Source organism: Gymnoscopelus microlampas (genome assembly GCF_963454915.1).
Source record: "Gymnoscopelus microlampas genome assembly, chromosome: 4".
NCBI classification, from domain to species: domain Eukaryota; kingdom Metazoa; phylum Chordata; class Actinopteri; order Myctophiformes; family Myctophidae; genus Gymnoscopelus; species Gymnoscopelus microlampas.
In genome coordinates, this window is record NC_139941.1 from 3,688,160 (window position 1) to 3,701,986 (window position 13,827).

General features: G+C 39.8%; 1 protein-coding gene across 1 annotated transcript in view; it reads right to left on the bottom strand.

Annotated features, from left to right (window-relative positions):
• mtmr12 (myotubularin related protein 12) overlaps window positions 1-12,665 on the bottom strand; it is a 29,528-nt gene extending 16,863 nt beyond the window's left edge. Inside the window, exons 1-6 of the mRNA XM_084054581.1 lie at window positions 12,463-12,665; window positions 5,734-5,794; window positions 4,608-4,747; window positions 1,447-1,519; window positions 1,191-1,330; window positions 829-919 (exon numbers count right to left, since the gene is read on the bottom strand). Of these exons, the coding sequence (XP_083910707.1) occupies window positions 829-919; window positions 1,191-1,330; window positions 1,447-1,519; window positions 4,608-4,747; window positions 5,734-5,794; window positions 12,463-12,534 (577 nt within the window). The 5' untranslated portion in view covers window positions 12,535-12,665. The remainder of the gene's footprint in view (window positions 1-828; window positions 920-1,190; window positions 1,331-1,446; window positions 1,520-4,607; window positions 4,748-5,733; window positions 5,795-12,462) is intronic.
• Between the last annotated feature and the right edge of the window lie 1,162 nt (window positions 12,666-13,827).

Here is a 13,827-nt window from a genome sequence, read left to right on the forward strand (position 1 = left end):
TCAATTAGTAGTTATATAGGCGTACTAGGAGTATGGACCGCGCTTTACACTGCGTTTTGCTATACATTTATGATCTAAATCAATATTTTAGCGATTCATTAATCAAAGATTATATGGTTTGATGACTGAGGCAATTATGTATAATATTATAAACGCATGAGGAGACGTGCAGCATGGCAGATCATGATCTACAGTAGTAGTAGTTTGTGACAGCAAACCTCTCTCGCATGTATTTGTAAACAAAGTTATCCTAACGACAGAGTGGTGGTGGATGGCCTCCATTTACTCCACAAAGACTACATTAACCCACATTTGGCTATACTGGGTTCCTTTAACAGTTTCACGAGACCACAAATGCAGTCCTGGCGAGAGCTCATTTGGGACCCTGAGTGATTCGCAGACATTCATTCTAAATAGTGTTCTATTCTTATTGGGTAATGGTTAATTAACCCTGAACGAGTTTCGGTTACTGATTACATTTGTATATCGCCACCAAAGTTGTGGTGAAGAGCTGACTCCAGTGATGTCACTGGGGTAGGATTATAACCTGTGAAAACTCCAACTGTTACTTCCTGGTTTTAGGCGCTATACATTAACCATAAATGATATAGAAAAGATAAACAAAAACAAAATACAGTATTTTCTAGTTTTTGTCTGAGAAATAATTAAAATAATAATCATCAAGTTGTCGGGAATCTCATTTTGTTATTATCGTTCAAAAACTGTGAGAAAAAGTGCATGTGACCCAATATGGTGCAATGTATGGAATGGTGAGTTGAGTGAGTGGCTCTAGGGTTCATGTGGTTAAACATTCACTGAATTACTTACCTGGACAAGCGGTATTTTCACAGTAAGAAAAGGCAAAGAGGTTTTTCAAAGACTTCGGCTCTAAACAGTGGTGTACAATTCCTTGGAAGATCTACAAGGTAAGCAAATCAACACAAACGTGTGTGTTATGCATGTGAATCTAATAGCAAATACATTGTTTTAAATATCATGCTATTAGTCAAGTAAATTATAAAATACTTGTAGCAATACAAAACATACAAAACTCAAACTCTGTCTTTATCATACTTTACATTCATACCTAACTCCTGAGACTGAGACTGAGACACTCACACACACACACACACACACACACACACACACACACACACACACACACACACGTAAGGGAAGGGTGTCCATACTCTTTTAGCATCTTTCTCTTCAGAGTAGGTAAGGACGAAGGTAAACACTCTCAGGTCTTTGCAGTGGAAGATGAGCTTAGACGGACACTTGTTCTTCGCCAGGCTTCCTGTGGTGATCAACTTCCTCTTGTCCTCATACCCTGAAGCCAAAACCACCAACATGGTGACAATACGCACACATACCACACATTGTCCCACGTATCATTAGTCAAAGACTGAACCAATCGAGCTAAGCGGCTTTTGTTCAGCTGTGTACCTCCATAGATGTGATCCACGCATGACAGAGGGATGTCGTTTGGCCCGTAGAGTTTGTTTCTGAAAAGCTGAGTCTGAAATGGAAAAGAATGCCATTAGAGTGGGTTTGGATTTATTTACTTAATTTAGAGTTATAAAACTTCACAGATTTTAACCAATCTGTAGGTTAATACAATACTGTATAATGTTCTCCCTATCAATACAAGAGCACTCCCCGCAAAACACGCTTTCCCCAGGTCAAATCTGGTGACCTCGAAACGGTCACCACCAGGTATTCCTAACCCTAACCTCCGTAAACCTATAGTAAGTAAGCCTTGCCGAGCCATGAGGCCCAACTTATTCCTACATGCAACCTCAGTAAAACTATGCTGCCAAAACGTAACCATATTCCTAAACTTAATCTCAGTAAAACTATGCCAAAACCTAACCTTATTCCTAAACTTAACCTCAGTAAAACTACGCCTAAACCTAACCTTATTCCTAAACTTAATCTCAGTAAAACTATGCCTAAACCTAACCTTATTCCTAAACTTAACCTCAGTGAAACCTCAGTAAAACTATGCCTAAACCTAACCTTATTCCTAAACGTAATCTCAGTAAAACTATACCAAAACCTAACTTTATTCCTAAACGTAACCTCAGTAAAACTATGCCAAAACCTAACCTTATTCCTAAACTTAGTACAACTATGCCTAAACCTAACCTTATTCCTAAACGTAACCTCAGTAAAACTATGCCAAAACCTAACCTTATTCCTAAACTTAACCTCAGTAAAACTATGCCTAAACCTAACCTTATTCCTAAACTTAACCTCAGTAAAACTATGCCAAAACCTAACCTTATTCCTAAACTTAACCTCAGTAAAGCTATGCCTAAACCTAACCTTATTCCTAACCTTAACCTCATTAAAGCTATGCCTAAACCTAACCTTATTCCTAAACTTAACCTCAGTAAAACTATGCCTAAACCTAACCTTATTCCTAAACTTGACCTCAGTAAAACTATCCCTAACCCTAAACTTAATCCCAACCTTATCCTCAGTAAAACGAATACAAGAATAGAAGAACCGCTGGGGGCGAGCGGTCCGCAGACAAAATGGGGCGAGCGTGTTTTGGGGGCGAGCGTTCCGGTTCCGGTTACCCTCCCTACTCTTCTATTGACACTTTTAGACCCTGCCGTCTGTCGGATAGGACAGCTACTGCTATTGTCTGAACCCCAAAGCTCAATATCTCCCCCTTGGGCGTACTGTCTTAGCTCACTGGTAGAAGTCCTTTTCTCCTGCGCGGGAGACCTGGGTTAGAATCCCGGGATCCCAAAATGCAATGGATTGCATTAAATAAACAGTGTACATTTACAGTAGACGGTAGAGTGAATGCAATCAACCTATTCATGAATGCAACTGCATGGAGGGACAGTAGCATCAAAAGCAGACTTAAGACTGCACTATAGAAACTAAGACAATACTACATTTGACTCCGTTTTCACCTGGAAAGAGGAAATTAATATGCAGGAGAACTACTTTAAGTAGTGCCCGAGAGAAATTTAGGACATGAGTCATTCACACACTTCTCCAAATGGCTTCTGTTATGGGTCAATGTGGCTTTCTCTGAGTAACTTGAGTATGGGTACTTCTTCATTTTCAGTACCAGAATATAGTCAGACAGACTCAGAATATACAGTAGATGGTAAATGGGAAGTTTGTTTAGCGGAAATTTAATGTGTTTCACAAAAGAACTGTCAACAAATTAAATGGAAAGTGTATTGAGATGTACTGAGCATCAATTGAGACTGTAGAAGGAAGGCACTGGAGCCAGCTCGGACAATTAACGCCTTTTTATTTAATCAATTGAGACTATTGAGACCATTATTCCTTGCCATCAACCAAGAAATGTTAAAACGTGTAAAAAATAAGTTCACACTGTAAAAAATATATATATATATAAAAAAAAGGCCCTGCCTCTTTACATAAAAATAACTAACCAAAAAGGAGACCGCAAGTGTACAAGACCTTTTAAAAAAATGTGCTGGTCAGTGCGTTACCAATCATGATAAATTGCAACTGTTGACTCAAGATTGCTGGCTCAACCCTCTGCAACAGGTCTTCAAATTGCCCCTCACATAGCCTGAAGTAATAAGCTTTAAAACGAGTTCATCAAGACATCTAGACGATTGTGAGCCATCCTCCACCCCGCTGTCGGGGGTGGAGGATGTTGCGCCTGTCATTTTCAGCGGGAAAATTGTTTTTCTTTCATAAGAGGCAGTCAGTGTGAACACACACTTAACACATTCCCTGCCAGAGGGTTTTTTTTTTTTACTTCCCCCACTGCCAGCATTACATTCAATGTTAAATTTTTTTTTTTTTAAGTAATCACAAAGTATTCGCGGTGATCCCCTCATTACACACACACACACACACAGGAGTCTCGTAGAATCGTGGAAAAAAATAATCCGATTGCGGTAATCCGTTCCATAATTGCAGCCAATTGAAAATAGCATGTTTCAACCAAAATAACATGGTAAAAAAAAAAAATTACACAGGAGCCGAGATACAGGATTTTAAAGTAATAAGTTAACCAAGGAGTGAATGGAGCTAGAAATCTGTGGATCACGATATCTCTGGTTCTGTGTGGATAAATTGAAAAAAAAAAAAAAATATATATATATACACAGTATATATATATATATATATCATTTGTCTGCTAAGGAACAGTTCAAAACCTGCCTACCAATGACATCATCGACGGGGATTCTAAGCTAAAAGAAACTACAGCATTTCTCTTCCTGGAAAGTTACAATGCTGAAATAGAAGCCACCATTGTTGCATTCATTAAAATTCTAAAATAAAAGCGTTAAATCTCGTTTGTAATGACTAAACATGCACACCGATGATGCTAGGCACTGCTAGGCAGGTCTCTGAACTGTTCACAGCCCTCGTCGGAGATGCAGAGTGAGTAGACATAAATGGTACCATATTATAATGAGCATTAATAGTGACAAGTTACCAATTATATGAAAATAAGATTGAAAACTGGTCCAGTGGTCCTTCAACCATATGGACCATAGCCCTATCCTGGCCATGTCATAATAGGCGCACCAGTTCTACAAGATGTAGATCTACTATTTTCTCTGAAGGCAAATAAGCAGATAAAATGTTGGTCTCACCGCGTCTTCCGACGGTTCCTCGTCGCTAACAAACGACACACGGAAGTTGGTGCAGAGCAGCGTCCCGAACACTCCTCGCTGGGACAGGTCGTCCTGGGTTTCCTTCACCACTGTGCTAGCACTGCAGAACACCACCTCGCCTGCGGGAGGCGCCACACATACAAGAGGTGCAAGAGGATTACTATTTTGCATGTTGGTTTTCATAACAGCGTTACCAAGTGCTTCACAAACTACATTTAAAGGGTAGTGTATTTGATATTTTTTGGTTAAAACGAAACGTTTCTTGTTAAAATGTCATATTCTGATAGTAACCGTAGCTATAGGATGTTTGTTCAATGACAGGGGTCTCCCTGTGTCTCCAGCTTTTAGGGATGGCCAACGGATAACCGTTAACCGCCGTTAAATCACCAACCGATTAATACTAACAATTAAAATTAATCGTAAAAAAAAAAAGGGCCAAAAGTGTTTTTAGGCCAAGTCTACACCTGCAACCACACGTAACTTCCACTTTATTCTTCTTCTTCCTCGTTTTTGTATTGGTATCGTTTGTGTTGGAGTGCCTCAGTGCGGCTGCAGAGTTCATGTGCAACCTCTTCCAGAGAGAGATAGAGACACTAGAAACTCTGCTGGAGACACAAAACAAACTGTGTAGACTTGGCCCTTAAAAATAAAATGTATTTTGGCCATTAAAAAAAAAAAGAGAAAAGAAAATGTTTTTTTTTTTTACCGCAACTTTTTTCTTAACGGTTATCGATTAATTAATCGTTAAGGCCTAACGGTAATCGGTTAATAAAATGTCTCCATTTGGCCATCCCTACCAGCTTTAATAAGCAGAAAATACATTTTCAGGCGGGAACTAAATAATTTCATGCAATCAGCAGAGAAAACCCCATTATCAGCTCACAAATGTATAGTGTTCCAATTCCAATGTTGTCTGCTCATTTATTTGTGTCATCACTTCCAATTTCAGTTGTTTATCCTGTATGAGTTCTCTCTCCTGATTGGTTGAAAATATACATTCACAATTTACTAGAGCTATTTATTTTATTTATATTATTTACTTTAACCTCAAAATATGACACTTACAGCACCTTTAAATAAGCAAGGAAATAAAATGTAATTTTACCTGGTAATAGATCAGGGTGTTTCTCCTTCTTTGGTGTGTTTGGTGTCTCTGACTTGATTTCCTGTAAATCAAAAGACGTTGTTTTATTTTGGTCGTTCTATCAACACTATTCACTATTCTTGATAGAACAGCCTATTTTTCCTTGCCTAGACATCGCTATTATAATATTGTAGCTCACAACCATAAAAAATCACACCCTGTGTGAAGGTAGCGGCGCCTTTGATACATTTTGTCATCGATATGTGTTTATAATGAGTTTATAGCCATGTGTCACGTGAAGCTTGACCAATCACTTTGTTGACGCACCTGATCAATCAGAACGTTGACGTACGCACACGGACAAAGTCAGGTATAGAGCAGGATCCGCTCTATACCTTTACCTAAAGATATAGAGCGGCTAGCGCCGCTAAAAAGCTACACAAATAAGACTAAGGGCCCTATTTTCTGCTTCTTAATTACCAGGTCTTATGTCTTATCTTAAGACCTGGAGGCGTGGCCAATGTTGTTTGGCCACTCAAAATAGAGAAACAGCATTGACCACGACTCCAAGTTAAGTCATAAGACCTGGTAATTAAAAGGTAGGGTAAATTATATTTTTTTGTATTATTATTATTTTTTTGCTAAAAAGGTTAAAGTACAATATTCTGATAGTAATCATTGCTACAGAGCGTTTGTTCGGTCACAGGGGTCTCTCCAGCTCTTTAGTAAACAGAATATAGTACATTTTCAGGTAGGTGACAACATTTAAGCCAATCAGGAGAGAGCACTGAAAATGCATTTTCTGTTTAATAAAGAGCTGGAGAGACATGGGAGACTCCTTTTACTGAACAAACACACTATAGCAATGATTACTATTACAGAATATAGAGCTATTTAACACTTATTTTAACCAAAGTAAATCACTTACCCTACCTTTAACACACGCAAAATATGGCCCTAAGAGTCTAAAAGGCCCGGTAGTAGCCCCTAGAAGCCGTACTGCTCCTTGCACTTGTGTTGAGTGCCACTGGATCGGAGCGTCGGCTCCAATGTAACATGAGGATATCACTATGTGTAACAGCACAGGGTAGGTACCCTCACAAAAACATGCAGTAATCCTGGTCTCTATACTGCCTCCCCGGGGCGCCGGATGGAGGGGAAAGGAACTGGTTGGAATAACGTGTTCCTTCCACGCGCTTCCACGTCTAACCAGGGAACCTCCCCCCTGTCAGGTGATAAGCGGCTTGCTAGCTCTCATGCATTGAAGGAGGCATGAGCTCGGCTCTGGGCTCTCCCTAGGCTGGCAGAGGGAGTGTAGCACCCAGGATTACTTCGACAATTGGCACTGGGTGAAAGAAAAATGGGTTGCAAAAAAAAACAGCACCAGTCAGTGGCAGTGCAGTTAGCCACTTCAATCCATTAACACTGTGAATGCATCTGTGTCATTTTAAGATTTCATTGGCTATTCAAAAGTAGCAGATATACAAGCTCATGGCTATGAGCTTGTATATCTGCAATGTTTTTGAAAAATCGTGGAAAATGTGTGCAAATCTTTGGGGGAATAATAAAAAAATAATAATAAAAAAAAGATATATTACATACACACACATTCCGATCTGTGCTTCTGGGGGTCCCTGGAACACCACATTTGTGAGATGGGGGTCCGTGGCCAAATACATATAATTTTGGGGGTCCTTGACATGGAAAAGCACCACATTTTTAGATGTATTTATTTGGCCGCGGACCCCCATCTCAAAATATTTTGTTCCAGAAGCAAAGATTTGAGTTACAAATGTTCGCTTTAAAAAATATATATATTTGCACAAATGTTCAAGAATTTTCAAATCTACAAGCTCATAGCCGGCGCTATGCCATATTTTGCCGAATGCTCACCTTTTTTTCATTTTATTTTTTGTCAGAATGTTCCCCAATTATCAATTGCCCAGAATAGGGAATGCTAGTGTTCATGTGATTAAAGCTACATCACTTCCTGTGAGTCTCACACATTCAGTATCATTAGAAATGGAATTACATCACTTCCTGTGAGTCTCACACATTCAGTGTCATTAGAAGTTTCAAACTACGTAGTTTCAAACTACGTATGTGAAAGAAAGCTACCTACAGAGCCATTAATTAATTATTAACAGCTTGTATGCTGTTCCTGATAACTAAATACTCGTAGACAACACTGCAGGGGTTTTAGAATATTTCACCGGTTTAAAATCAGTTCCCTGAAACTTGAGAGGTCTGCTCAAACGGGTGTCAGATATATTGCAGATCGCTTTCAAACATCAATGTTGAATGACAGTTGGATGGATCCCTGCGCTTAGATCTCGGGTGGCACAGAGGTAAAGTACCTGCCCGCCACCGAGGGGTTTGAATCCACTTCGGTGCATCCACTTTGGAATCAGCATTTACATGAACAGCTGAACACAATTGTGTTCAGTGGAGTGTAAGCTAGGCGGGGTTGAGAATTCAGTGAGTTATGATGATTATAATAGCCGACAGACCTCCTGCTTCAGTAGATATACATGCACTATGAGTTATGATGGATTTTAATTGAGACCTCCCCCTGCTTCAACATGCATTATGAGTTATGATCGTTTTAATTTTGGAGAGAGCTCCTGGTTCAATTTACATACAGTATGTTTTGTTTTTATGATTATTTTAATTACGGAGAGACCTGATTCCATACATGGGGCATATATGCATTATGAGGCATGGCTTGACCCTGCCGGTATGGCGGCTGCATTGACACACTGCTCCAATGAACAGTAGCAGACAATGTGTTCTATGTGGGTGAATATATCTATGGCCTTAACCCATTTCCTTCCTCTAAATCCTAACAGTTTTTTGAAAAAAAATCGAAAACATTTTTTTTTCAAAAATAGCAGATCTACAAGCTCAAAGCGCGGCACTCGGTGCCACGCTATGAGCTCGTATATCTGCTATTTTTGAATAGCCAAAGAAATCTAAAGTGACACAGATGCGTTCCAGGTCTCAATGGGTTAATAACCTCATAGAGACACTTTTCATTTGTGTTTTGTTCCGAAACATTTTAAAGCCCTTTCGGAGTTTTTAGACTCTAGCCCACATAGCCTGCCTTAGCAATGACTAAACTGATAATATGGTGTGATTTTGTTACCATCATTTGAACTGAGAGCTAGAGATTCTAATCTACAGCATTATGCCTTTTTAGGAGCTCACCTGAACGAAAGGCTCTTAGTTATAGCCACTGGCAAACTGCTGTATATACTGCATTATTTGGGGTGTTTTGCAACAAATAATTGTAGTTGAGTTCTGTGGCACTGGTTTGAATTCAGCTCGAGGTCAAAACTTTTCCTACACAGCAACTCTTTAACTCTGGAGAGGGTACAAATGGAGCCATAACAGTGTGTATGAAGTGAACTTGAACAGTTCAGTTGAACATTGCCCTTTGGCCAGCAGCAGCACTATAGTTGATCATGTGCTCTTAAGGCCAGAGCGCACAAACGCAACTAGTCGCAATTCCTTGCTACAAAACAGTTTAAAGGCCAGTCCGGACCAATGCAACTCCTGGCAGCTGCCATGGTGGTTAATGGATGCAAGTAGTTGCATTGAGTTGCATTGGTGTGGACTGGCCTTTACAGAGGGAGTCTGTCAGCCTAAATGTTTCATATTGGTTTGGGCCAATATATCAGCCATTATTACTTTTTGAAATTATGCAGATGAGCTGATGTGACCTGTAACCCTGGGCATGTCATATAGGTTAACATTTTCAAGAGTTGATTAATAAAAAAAATAGCTGATCTACAAGATCACAATGTGTCACAGTGACAAACATGTTGTGAGCTTGTAGATCTGCTATTTTTGAATTAGTATTATTTATTTATTTTGCATTATTTTAAGCTTAGCTTAAAACACACTTTTGGAGGAAATAGAGGCTCCTCGCGACCTCGCGTCCATTTCATAAATGTTTCAGCCTATTAAATGCTTCTTATATAGTCATACTGGTTTGATGCTTTGCATGGTGAGTGCTGCTGCTCATCCAACATTGACACAGGTGACCCGAGGATGGCGTCAATGGGCGTGTGTGGGTGGCAGATATTAAAAGTTTGAACACTACCGCCTTTCAAAGTACTGGAGATTAAACGATCATTCAGGCCTCGGCCCATTAAAACCACAATGAAAAGGCAAAGAATGGCCATGCAACCGCATGTGTCAATAACGGAGAATTTATCAAGGATCTCTGGATTATCTTTGCGGTGCCAGTAGGATTCGACTTCCTTATTCATAAACCGTCAAACAAAATGTCTGGAGACAACTGCCACCAATGGATGTCGTAATAGAGACAGGCTCTGTTAGCCGAGTGGTAAACATTTCAGCATTTGTGCAGGGGGGGGGGGGTTCGAATCCCCAGTAGGACATGAAAGTTAGAGTGGTTAAATAAAGGTCAGTCCACACCAATGCAACTCCTTGCAACATGCAATGCAACTACTTGCAACCATTATCCCCAATGGCCTTAAAATTAAGTTCAGTTCATGCGTGTGTTGTATGTACTTGTTTGCTTGTCCATTGTACAATGAAAGTTAAACGTTCTTCTCTTCATAATATATATTGACGTTTAATACATACTTAATTAAATGTTCTTTATCTGACAAACAGTTTATTTATTTGTTTGCTTATAAGTCAAATCTTCTCAAATAGAAACTTGAATTACATTTTTGAAATGGATTTCTAGATCTACCCCAGGCGTCTGCCTCTAAACTTGTGGCACTTGGACAATATGTAAAGCACGTCCTCTATACTTAAGACCCCAAAATGAACACGGTATATTATTCCCTGTCCACTCTGCTCAGTTTCATATGTAGGCCATCTATTCCAGTGCATGGGGAGAGGATCTACAGTATAAAGTTGTACATGACTTTCCAATGCCATTGCCTGTACTAGGGAGTGTACAGTACTACAGGCAGAATCCAGGGCACCATTCCAATCCTGGCTGATGCTCTTTGCCACTCCTCAATTTTTTCCCCCTTTTTACTTGAGTAAAAGTAGCAATGCCACAATATAAAAATACTCTGTTGTAATAACGACCTGTATTAGAAATGTGATTTGAGTCAAATTGTACTTAGTATCAAAGTAAAATTACCTAAATGTTTTGCAAAATGTATCGAAAATAGCTGATCTACAAGGTATTTTCAAATAGCCGAAATATTAAATGGGGCTTACTTGGTTAATCTATGTTTTGTATTAACAATCTAAACCTGCAATGTAATGAGTGACTAAAGCTGTCAAATAATTGTAGTCGAGTTAAAAAGTGCAATAATTGTGGAGTATTAGTAAGTATCAAAACATGGGAAAGAATGTACCTTGAACTTGTACATGACTGAGTACAGTACTTGAGTTACTGTACACCACTCTGTGTGTGTGTGTGTGTGTGTGTGTGTGTGTGTGTGTGTGTGTGTGTGTGTGTGTGTGTGTGTGTGTGTACACAGTACAAGACATGCACAGAGCCTAACTTTGTCAACGGGAAAAGAGAGCAGTGACAGTTGTTTCCAACTGAACCTCCATATCCTGCTTCCCGTGAGAAAGCTACTCCCACACTCATCTTCCTGTATAACTAAACTGTTGTGATTTACAGCTCTGGATGTGTTTATTAATAACCCCTTTCTATCGTTTTACAACCAATGAATCAACCAGAAAAGTACAAAGTAAGGTTGCATTGTACAGTGTTCAGACAATCTGATCTAAACTAATCCGAGATGATTAAACCAACCGACCCAAGTTTACATGAGCTTATAAAGACAATTAACAAGCTTAACATGACAACAATGCCCGGAACAGTAATCCCCAACAGCTCTAAACAGATCACAACAGATCACCACAGCTCTACTTGTGACAGCATGCGGTCTGACATTACCAGCCTCGCCTCAGCCTGTGTCTCTCATTTATTGACGTTTGCTAGCAACATTTCAGCTAGCACTGGTCAGCCGTGTTACACCGACATTGGTGACCTATTCAATCAATTGACGCCATTCGTGTTAGTTCGGCGAATGCGCTGAATGACGACGCTCGATTATTCAAGCGAATAACAACATTTGGTGGTTGTTTTCGTTTGTTCATTGCGAATTACAGTCAAGAACAGATTCAACTGAACTTCAACTGAAGTCCTGCATTGGGAAAACAGATAATATATAGGTCACCAATGTGTGTGTAATGACAGCAGAGAAGGAAGCTAGCTCCGACTCCGAGAGGTTCCTCTACTTTAGGGTGACGGCAAGAGTGTGACACCAGCCAATGTTGTTGCTTTTTACCTTTTTGCGCACATCGTATCCAATAAACAAAGGTATTCCCACCTACTCTCAGATGTTTGACATTTTAGCGGTCAAGAAAATGTAAGTGACGGGTTGAAACAAGCGTTTAAATCGCCTTTTTTAGTCAGCCTGTGGCCAGTCAACCCCCGTCCGCAGGTGTCGGACAGCTCCCGTTTTGGCTGCATGGGGAAAACATGGCACAGACTGACTAAAAAAGGCGATTTAAACACTTGTTTCAACCCGTCGCTTAAATGTTCTTAACCGCTAACATTTCAAACATCTGAGAGCAGAGGGGACGACCTTTACTTTTTGGATACGATGTGCGGAATAAGGTAAAACATTCAAAATATTGGCCACCGTTCGCCGGTGTCGCACTCTGCCGGCAGCGTACGAAGCGGGACCTCAACTCGGGAGCTTTCGGTGAATGAAGGGTGAGGTTCCAAAAAACTCTTCTTACCTCCGGCGTGACATAGGAAACAAACGATGGTTTCGTGGGTTTCCCGGCCACGGTTCCTCTCAAAATCTCCATGACGACAGGGCTAGACAGGCTAGCTCCACTCCTCCCTGCGCTGTTCCAGTAGGGGAGGAAACAGACAACAAAAACAAACAACAATAAAAACAAAATAACAAACGGGACGGCCGGACTTTCTCTCACTGAGAACTGTGCTCTGACATCTGACTGAACCGATCCCAGACCACGCCCCTCTACGTTTCTCATTGGCTCAGCTGGGCTCTCACCCCGCCCTCTCCGTTTCTTCATACCGCGCTCATTGGCTGGGGCCTGGGGGCTTTGCAAAAAGAAATGAACAGATCTACAAGCTGCGACGCGTTATTAGCTTGTAGATCTGCTCTTTTTTGTGTCCAGTACGGTGGCCCACAATTATGGAAGTCCATAGGTCCAAGAATTAAACAATAAATACCACAATGAAATAAATTAAAAACGCAATTATATAAATGAAAAATGCAATAAAAAAAACAAAATACAATTAAATAAAAAAATAAAAAATATTTGTTGCATTATGTTTTTTATTTGACTGCGTTTTCTATTCATTTCTTTTGTGTTTTTTTTTATTTATTTCATTGTGGTATTTATTTTAAAATGTTTGGACCTATGGACTTCCATACACAAGGTTGGTCGCGCTTCAAAAGCCAAACAATGTTGAATCACCATGCATTTACCTGCTACAGGTGGGTATGCAAAAACTGTACTGAAATTAGTGTTACTTTAAAATAATTTCAGGGACCCCAGAGGTACTTGAGGGGATACAGGGGAGGGGATACAGTTTAATTTGAATAATACTGAAATTATTTGTCCATATCACGGTTAACCCAATGAATGACATATACATAAGGAAGGCTGTTCACATCATACAGTAGGTTTTACTCTCCCCACTATCTCCTACAAACAGTGCAGACATCTCCATTGTGATGTGAGGTCATCTGCGACAGCCTTTGTCCGTTTTGAACGTGTAGTAGGCTGCTTCAGATCCAATCATATCGATCTGATGACATCATCTCCCCATTGCACTTTATTTTATTATAGGAATTGATCCAAACCACCATACCATTATTAACAGGAATTTTGAGATTTAGCGATATGACCTGTACATAGCCCTGATACATGACTGTCATATTATATGACAGATGACCGTCTTGTGATCCATGGTTAACCTGTACAGCAGGGGTCAGACCTTTTTGACATGGACTGCCATGTTATTTATATTTATTTGTATACAATATTTCCAACATAATTTCATTGTCCAAATACTTAAGTTGTTTTTTGAAATATTTTCTTTCACATCAGGACATTGTAATGATCAGA